Genomic DNA, 9,756 nt, shown 5'->3' with positions numbered 1-9,756 from the left:
AAGAAACTCTTCTAAAAAATCCATATCGCTATCAGATGATGATAACTACCATCGCTGTCGCTAATTAATCCATCACTCTCTGCTTCGTATAGAGCACTGGTCGTCTCCATCTTGGATAATAGCGCGTAGTGACACACAACAAATAGAGCCTTGGGACTTGCTCAACAGCCGGTCCCGCGATGTGACGTCACAAACTGGGAGGTGACAGTACTATTCTTGACCAAGATGGACGCCTCCACATAAACATGGTTAAATAAAAATTACTCTTAATTAAAAAAAACATGTAATTTATTGAACAGTATGTAATAGTTGTATATTTAAAGTACTTTCAGCAGTTTGAATTCTGATTTTGACCGGACCTTTCCTTTAAAATACTGGGATTCCATTGAGGTTACAGCAGCAGCGAAAGAGCTTGCTATGTTTTTTTGTTGGTGAGCGAAACCCCCCCCCCCCCCACCCCACCCTCACATGACAGCTGGATAAATACATTTTTCCATCAAAGAAAATTGCAATAAGTCACATTCAGCTAACAAGAAAAGATTTTTGTTTGTTTTTGAAGTAGAGACAGATGGCACCAAAGAGGTTGATCATCTTTAAAACACATCGTTCACCCCCCACAAGCCCCTGCTTCTGCTCCGTTTTTCACACAAAGTCGCACGGAAGAAAAGAGGAGCACATTTCAATGCATGTTCCGTCACATCCACGCCTGTGAGCGACGAGCAGCGGAGACGCATAAATAAACAAGAGGAGCTGCGTGGCTGCCTGCAGAGCCAGGACGGAAGGATTTACCAACGAGGCCTGCGTCTGACGCAGACTCCCTCCTTTGGTCCCGCGTTTTTTTTTTTTTTTCAGACCCCAACCCCGAAGGAGCTCTTTGATTTCTGGGTGGTGCAATGTGTTGGAGGATGATGTTAGCATGGCTAATTGGCACCTTTTTAGAGTTTCAAGTGGTGCGACTTTCATCTTCGCGACAACCCAGTTCCACATTTCCATGCCATGTTAGATTTTCATCAAATGTTTTCCATATCACAGAGGCAAAACACAACATCTGATGACTTGGCACGGCACTTTTCTGAGCGCTCTCCAAACCGTTTTAGGTCACAGAGGTACATTCCTCTTCCTTTCTGGGGGTGACGGAATCTTTCCAAAGGGTTCGTCGACACACAGCAGCACACTCATGCTTTTCATACCTAGCACCTTAAAGGATTTCTGGCGAGGACTGTTTCTCCCTGGTAATTATTGCTCTTTTTAGTCAACCTCTTCTCCGCTGACTCTGTCATTCCTGGCAATCGCCTGACTTTGTGCACACCAGATCAAGTCACAGATAAGAAGACGTGAGACCACAAGAAAAAAGAAAACACATGACAAAAAAAAAAAGACCTCTAAAGGAACCACGGAAAGCAGCGCCTATTAAAGTACCTAAAACATCTGCAATACTAAATCTAAACATGTTTTAAGGCAGTATGATATCTCCTCTGTTCTGGGATCCACCCTTAAACGTTATCTGCAGCTTAACAATTTTCAAAAAACAAACTATGTGCAACATTTTAGGCTGAATGACGGCAGAACTATGGAGTGGCTGCAAATTTAGTACAATCTTTAAACTGTGCTTGCAGATTTTCATCAGTAACTAACTTCTAAAACCGTGTCTTGTTGTGAATACTAAGACAAACAGATATTGCTACTCTTGATACAAAAACCGGGTGATTGGAGGAAAAACTTTGCCCTTACGTGCAAACTCCTTCAAACTTTTGAGATTAATAGCAAAGCCCCCTTTTGGGTGGGCTGGAAAGAAGCATGTCAGTGTGCGTCAGGATCCTCAACCGCACGATGAAGTAAACATGAAAACTGTAACCGGTTCAGTCCAGCACGAATCAGCACAAACAGCACCTTAAAATCTGCAATGCAAAGCTCCATCGGCATCTGGATATAAGTTACCCTGTTGTCACATCCAAGGAGAAGCACTTCCTTGCGGCAAGCACATAGAAAATAAAGACCTTAGAAGAAGGAACCAAAGCAGATTTTTTTTCCTGCTTCGTAAAGGAAATCCACATCTATAGTGTGCGCTTAATTCAATCATTAAGGTAATAAAACTCCTTTCCAACTCGCCCCTTGATATGTGGTTGAGTTCTTAAACACTCCTACAAGTAAAAAAGAAAAAAACAAAGTCATCTCATACAGGTAGTTGCTTTTTGTTGCTGCTCCTTGCCCTTTTCCTCTCTTTAGTGCCCTTTGAAGAAACGGACTTCATTCCCTCGCCGAGGAACAAAGGAATGATTTCGCTCCAGACGCAGGAGTCAGACACAGCAGATGTCCGTGTACTTTGACCATGGGGCCGGCTATGACCCAGGCGCTTCTCCAGATAAGTCCTGCTTGAGTGTTTTTGCCCTGACGGAGGCGTCCCGTTGCAGCTCATCACACCTGGACCCCCGTACCGTGAAGATGAAGCATCTGGGCTCTCATAGTCTGTATGCTGCTCATGATTTTTTTCTGGTGGCCCACTAGTGTGATTCCCAAGCTCATCACATCCCTGGAAGACAAGACAACACAACCATCACCATCCATCACCCTACGTACTGATGGACTCAATTGTCTTTTCATTAAGCACATTTTTACATCATATGCAGGGGTTCCAACTTTTGGCTGGAATCAGTCGTTCTGAGTTGTTCTCTTTACACGACTCAGAAGTCATGTAAAGAGAATAACTTAGTCCTTATGATAAGTGTAATGAAGCAGAATGGCAGCAGGAATAGGTACACATGAAAAAAAATGCTACAAAAAGGCCCAGAAAGCCACTATTTGGAAAGCAATTAGTGCCAGTTGATACCAGCTAGTTTAGTCCTAATTAATGACCGATAAAATGGTTTCTCATTACCAAGATGTTGGACATGAAGCATCCCATGATGGACAAAAGCAAAAAGCTCCGTGATAATCTTCTAAACCTTACACTAAAGCAACCACATGTATTGCATGCTGGCATTTTTCTAAGAACATCATTTCACCAGCAGCCATGACCAGCCGCTCCTCCTACGGTTTCGGATACAGGAGTCAAAGGAGTAATCAGAGGGGTTGTTGGGACAGACCTGACATTAGCAGATACAGCAGCAGAGAAAACAGTAATGCATTCAGCTGCAACAACCTCTAACACTCGCTGCTCATCCATCCACTGCTGCCGGGAACATTTCTACAGGTCAATACTGAATATAGTCTAGTCAGGGAAGACCGACACAGCATGTCACCCACAGACACCAAACTAGCAGCGGAGCTCGGAGGTGGACGCATCATGGTGTGGGCTGTTTTTTTCAGAACACTGCACTGCCAAACTCATAATTAAAGGAGGAGGGATACTATTATGACGATTATTTTAAAGAATATGAAAATATAATCAAAGTGGATTTTTCAGCAAGACAAGGATCCCAAACACGCAGCCATAGAAACTCCAATTTTACTTCATATAAACAGTTAAATACATTTGGGCAAGTATATTTAGCACCTATTCCCTACCATTCCACTATATTGCACATATGTGAACTCATACACTAACTTCTTTTGGATTTCTTTGTATATGTGCATTACTTGGGTTGGTACTGACAATTTGGGTTTCATCTCATGTCAATAAGGCTTTCCAAAATATGCCCCCCCCCCCACAATTTTTTTTTTGAAGTGTTCAATACTAATTTCCCCCGCTCTAGGTATGGATCATGTCAGAAGTGCTCATCTGATCAGTCCGACAACACGCACTCCAACTAGTTCTGTCTGTTGCTGGGATAAACAACGACATTAACGGAGTGACCTGGTTTAGCTCTATAAATAGGTATGCATATGCAGTCCAGTGTTTGCTTGCTTATGGAGACAGGATTTGATAAATGGTGCAAGATAAAAGCGTAATGGAAGGAGTCAGTGAACTGCCTCGCGTTAAGGACGGATTTTCCCTCAATTTCATGAGGCACAAAATAAAACAAAGCTTCAGATGGATTACTATATGTTTTTAAAAGAAAAAAACTTTCTACTATGTAGGGTTAGAGCTCATTTATAGTGTTAAACTAATATGCAGGACAACCCCGCAGGCTGGGAAATAACAGCTCCTGTGGCTGTACAAATACATACTGATAAAAAAGATGTGAATGAAGCTGTTGTTGGAAAATGAGCTCAGCTTCTCTGGGTGCAACCAAAACACACCAAACCCTTGTTGAGCACATAGACTTTCTATGGAGAAAATGTGCACTTTGCAGAATTTCTGAGGTTAAAAAAAGACAACAATTACCATCTGAAATTATAAACAGGTCTGCTATTAAAATGCCTCGGCCAATAAAACAGAAGGAACAGCTACAGAATGCTCTGTAACTTATTTTTAGAAAATTGTGTTTTGCTGCCAAAACTGTTTGATGCCATTACGTCCTTTCAAGTGTCCTCCTGTTTCCTTCAGTATGTTTAACACGATGCTCCTCCCTCAGTATTTCATAAAGACATTGTCAAAAAGCTCACCTGAATAAGGGTGTGTGCCATGACTTTTTACTATGATACATTGTTAATGAAACCTTAAAAAAATCCCTCTATTGCAGGATTTAGTTAAAAAACTAAACTTAGAGACGCTGAGCTAGCTATATTGCCACTGCTATTGATTTAGCACAAGCACTACTCAAACATTTGCGGTAATGGCTAAGTAACAACACAACCTAATAAGGTCCTACTCTATGCAGACCCTCCACCTGCGCTGATGAAGATTCATTCACCTCATTATGCTAATTATCCAATTGGGTGGGTTTTAACAGCAGGACAGTCCAACCTGACTAATTTGGCTGATAATTATTTGACCACTTGGGGACCCTCACAGACTGTATAGAGGTTTGTACTTTCATCCCCAGAGGGTCAAGAGATCATTGAGAATGGGATAAAAGGCATCAGTGTCATGGCATAAAGAAAGCTGTCGTGGATCAGTAGCACACAAAATTTTACACTCTTCATACCGACAAACATACACTATACAAAGTCACTTTTAGTCACTCCAACATACATAGCCACATGCAGACAGCAGCTTTAGAGTGTGATTATCTCACACTTTAAATGTGTGCACTCATTTTGATTCTAACTACATTCAAGACCACTTTTTTTCATCTCCACATTGGTAGCCGGCGCCATACTGTCAACGGTCACCCGTTGAGTTTACCTGTGCTATCCAATGTTTCTATTTTATTAAGTTGAATTTTGAAAGAATAGACCTTGCCTAACTACTCCCAACCCACACCTCATTATTAAAGCTTCTCATTCCGTTGCTTCCTTGCACCCTTCTCCTCCCCGTTCATGTCCAATTATCATTGTTTTTTCGACAGTAGCTAACGGGGGTCAGACAGAACTCCTTACTTGGAAACCCAACCTGGTGTCCAGACAAATGTCATCAGTTTTTACCAGGCCATTAAGAATTAGGTATGTTCTGCATGAGCAAAATGACACCAACGTGTTGATAAGACACAAATCAGACCCTCACACCATATATTAGATTATACAGATGACTAGATCATAACATCCAATGAAGGTTGTTGAACCTGTCATATTGAATATCCAACATAAAATGTTGTGAACACAAAAAAAGACATTTCCATTTGTGTCTTTGTGGAGTTTCTTTCACTCATGCATAAAACATCTTGTTAGCACTTATTGTAAAACTTTTACGTTTGTTGTTGACTTAAACTATTGTCAGACCTTCTGTCTGCTTGTGACAACAAGAATGGTTCTGTGGAAAAAGGGAGGAATCACCATAGCCAGCAGTGACTAAGCCATTTCCGGGTTGCCGGTTCTTACATTATTCAGCAGGTTTTTTCATAGCATTACATCAACAAACATATTTTCTTATTAAGGCCAACAGAAAGAAAATGATGTAGTTTGGCACATGTTGGAGGACTGTTCCCACTATAAATATATGCAGATGAAAGATAGAGAAGAGTTTTAATGTCTTTTCATGATGCTACATATCCACTTACTCAATTGCCATCCTGGCCACAGACTCCAAGGAACTGTAACCGGCTGCTGTGAAGTTGTCTCTGTAGCGCTCCATCTTGATGGCTTCCAACCACTCTCCCACTGAGCGGAAAGCAGCGAAGTCTGGTGTGCTCTGATCTAACAGGGGGCTAATTGGTCTGCAAGATGAGCACAGAGAGACGTTTATGTCTAATGTGGAGAGGAAGTGTTCCACTGAAATCACAATCAAGCAAGAGGCGAGATAAAGCAGCACCCAAAGGCATCCAGCAGGGCAGGAAATTGGGAATAGGGGGAAAAAACGTGTCGTATGGAGGCTTTGATTCGAATAAAACTCATAAACAGATGAAGGTTGTCAGTTTCCTCTGTTGAAAAATATTTGTATCAATATCTTTTCAATTTAACTAGATCATGGAATAGATCTCCCAGACAGTCTCCATATAATAAAAGGCCTTTTAACCAGTTGCAGCCTCCAAGTTCAATTTCACCTTAGCAAAGTATGTTCTGAGTGCAAATAGAATTCATCTGACAAATGTCAGAGTGAGGGCTGGCGCTCCCACTGCTCTCCAAAGTACTAGCAAGTCATTATAGAGATTGATTTAAAAGCCCTGTTATTGACCATAAAGCCATATAGAGGCTGCTATTTGAATCGATTCTCCAGGAATTATCTTCTATCTTTGAACGGGGGAAGCTAAATCATCTCTGGGACACTTTAGATCATCTATTAATGCACTAAAATAAAAGTAGAAGCCCTTTATTGCATGAGACCCCTTTTATAAAGAGTCGTTTAAGGCTCTATTTCCTTACCTTGTACATGTGCCCACTGGGGTTTTCAAGGTGTTAGGGTTGCGGATCATTTTATCCAGGATGCCGACAATCTGATCAAACTTTGGACGTTCGGCTCTGTCTTTCTGCCAGCAGTCAAGCATGAGCTGGTGCAAGCCTGGAGGGCAGTCCATGGGTGCAGGAAGGCGGTAGCCTTCATCTATTGCCTTTATGACCTTAAGGACAAGCAGATACATTACAATAAGCATTTCATAGCCTCCTAGCCACAAACTATAGATGTGATTTTCACATTTAAAATAAAAGGACAATGTCTTGTAATCACTTGTCCTTAATTTAAATAACTCAAGAAATAAACATATGACCCTTCTAATGGCCTTGTATAGGAAATAATATAACCCTGGATCCACATACACTTTGTCTCGTTACAAGCATAAACTTTAATGCGTTCTTGGGGCTATTTATGTAAAAATCAACACAAAGCCGGACATCAATGTGAATTCGGATTAAAAAGCCACATGGTTTTTAAAATGTTTTACAAATAAAAACCTAAAAAGTGTGTTATAGAGTTGTATTTAGCCCCCTTTACCGTGATCTGCCTAAATTAAATCTATGAAGATAAAAAATGCCCAAAGAAGAAAGCTAATTGGTAAAATCTAAATCATCTGTGTGAAATGAAGTCTGAGTATGAGAATCAGGACAATGGCTTGAAACATAAAACACACAGCAACGGAGTAATGGATCATATCCAGAGCCTATCCATGGGTTAAAATAGCCTAGTCAAAGTCCAGACCTCAATCCCACTGAGAAGCTGTGGTTAGACTTAAAATTAGCAGTTTACATGTCAGCTCCATCCAATCTTCCTGATCTTGAGTGATTTTGTTAAAAAAAAAAAAAAAAATCAGTCTGTATCACCGAGCTGGGAGAGAAATACCCTGAAAGACTTGCAGCTATAATTGCAGCAGAAGGTGCTTCTAAAAAAGAATTCACTCGAGGGGGCTGGATACAAATCAACACCCCACTTCTCCGATTGCTTTTCATTTTAAAGCCAGGTATCAGAGTTTTCTTTATAAACACCTACAGCCAGTAGAGTAAGGGAATTAAAGCTGTAATCCTGTTTCATGTTTTCATGTCAGCTTTGCTGAGGAAATGTAACAATCAAGAGGATAGAACAGTTGCCTGACTAAATGCTGAGATTTGAATGTAACCAGTAACAACTGTAACAGTACTAGTGATGGTACAAACAACAGGAAAACAAGGTCAGTTCTAGTACTTAATAAAATACACACAAATCAGTGAATTTATAATTATTAACCGACTTCAGTGAACTCCAATGTAATTTCATTTAACATAGAGAAACCAAACTAATTTCCTCTGTATTCCAATTGGCCAACACCTGATTCAGTCTTGAATTTAATTCTATGTATTTAGTTTGTATATACTTCCCCAATTAACTGCAGAATCCTTGTCAAGGCATGGCGAACAAACACCTGCCGACACTGCCAAAAGGATGAAGGAAGATCAGAGGCAATATAACCGACGTTCAGAACTGCTGAAGGCTGCTATCAGAGCAGCCTGGGCTTCATGAACACCTCAGCAGAATCACAGGCAGGTCTCCTCCTGCATGCAGTGCTACACTGATGCAGTCCATCATGCAACAGGAGTCCTGACCCAGTATACGGTGCATATACTGTACAGAACATGGCTATACTTGTACATTTCTCTATTAATGCCCTTTTATGTATTTTGTAATAAATAATTTTCTAAGCTATATTTTGGATTTTAAGTAGCTAGAACCCACAAAATTAACTGACCCCCCCCCCCCCCCCCCCAAAAAAAAAGCTTGAAATATATCACTGTGTGTAATGAATCTATATAATATATGATCGCACTTAAAAAAATCATTTGATCATTTTCTAATTAACTGAGACGGGCCCCGTACGCTTGAAATGAAGGACTTTTTTTCTCCAGTCTTCTCACACCTACACTGACAAGCCTGGCAGATTACATGTCTGCAGCAGCAGAGGCAACAGAATCCTGAGCAAGGTCTCAGTACAAAGTGGTTCACCACCACCATGCTTAATAAATACAGGTGGATTTTCCTTGTTTACTGTATTATATAACATTTGTAATGTGACTTCTTCCAGAAACATCAGCCTTAAAAAACTGAAGCGAAGAGTACTTTAGAACCTAGAAATCTGCCCCTTGTTAATCAAATGTATGCTTTTGCTGTCTAGTCACACTTTCTACACCTTATTATAATTCAGTAAAAGGAAATGAGCCCCAGCATATAATGAATAAACAAACTTTGATTCCCTGGTCATGACAGCTTATGAAAAATATTCAGCTCAGGCACTTTACCAAGATCAGAAGTTTCCGTTTTCCCCTCAGCTGACCCTGAAAATGTTGTAGTGCACATGCTTTTATTCTCCCTGTCTCCTCTAACAGAGCACAGTTGGAAAACAGTTTATTGAGCTAAACACAGCGGCTGGGCTTTAAAGTAACACTAAGGGAGGTAGGATCATGTTACAAAAATCCCTGTTGCTCTTTACTGACTGACTATGAGTTGCAGAATGTTACCGACTCCTTTTACAGCCTGGTTGCAGTTTTTAGAATAGCTCAGGCTGCACCGCAGACAGAGATTGCTCGAAGCTTTATGAATCTAAAATAGAAAGAATAATTTCCTTTTTTAGATTCATATTTGAATCTAAAAAAGGAAATGTTTAAAGTGACCATGCAGGAGTTTAGTACATTGTGCATCTCAATAAATTAGAGAATCTTTCAAAAGTTCATCTGTTGAATAATTTAAAAGTGGACCTTCACACGTATGGGTCATCCTTGGTTTTAATGTCCAGTTGCCATAATGTAACAAAAAATAAAACTAATAAAATGCAAGTATTAATGCCACTGGAGTGTCCAGCCATCACACAGCTGAAAAAGAGACGGATTCTGCATCCCAGAGATGAACGTCATTTGGCAAGAAACGTGTAAATCAACCCC

The 9,756-nt window shown here is 40.5% G+C and overlaps 1 protein-coding gene across 4 annotated transcripts in view; it reads right to left on the bottom strand.

The window, feature by feature from the left end:
- Positions 1 to 283: 283 nt before the first annotated feature.
- The window catches only part of epha7 (eph receptor A7), a 135,912-nt gene continuing 126,439 nt past the window's right edge, over positions 284 to 9,756 (bottom strand). For all 4 annotated transcript variants that reach the window (XM_036147119.1, XM_021311044.2, XM_021311048.2 and 1 more), the window contains exons 15-17: positions 6,781 to 6,974; positions 5,979 to 6,134; positions 284 to 2,530 (exon numbers count right to left, since the gene is read on the bottom strand). In XM_036147119.1, the coding sequence (XP_036003012.1) occupies positions 2,416 to 2,530; positions 5,979 to 6,134; positions 6,781 to 6,974 (465 nt within the window). In that variant the 3' untranslated portion in view covers positions 284 to 2,415. The remainder of the gene's footprint in view (positions 2,531 to 5,978; positions 6,135 to 6,780; positions 6,975 to 9,756) is intronic.

The sequence above is a fragment of the Fundulus heteroclitus genome, chromosome 15 (assembly GCF_011125445.2).
Source record: "Fundulus heteroclitus isolate FHET01 chromosome 15, MU-UCD_Fhet_4.1, whole genome shotgun sequence".
Classification (NCBI taxonomy): Eukaryota; Metazoa; Chordata; class Actinopteri; order Cyprinodontiformes; family Fundulidae; genus Fundulus; species Fundulus heteroclitus.
Note: the sequence above shows the minus strand (reverse complement) of the source record. Positions and strands in the feature narration are given on the sequence as shown.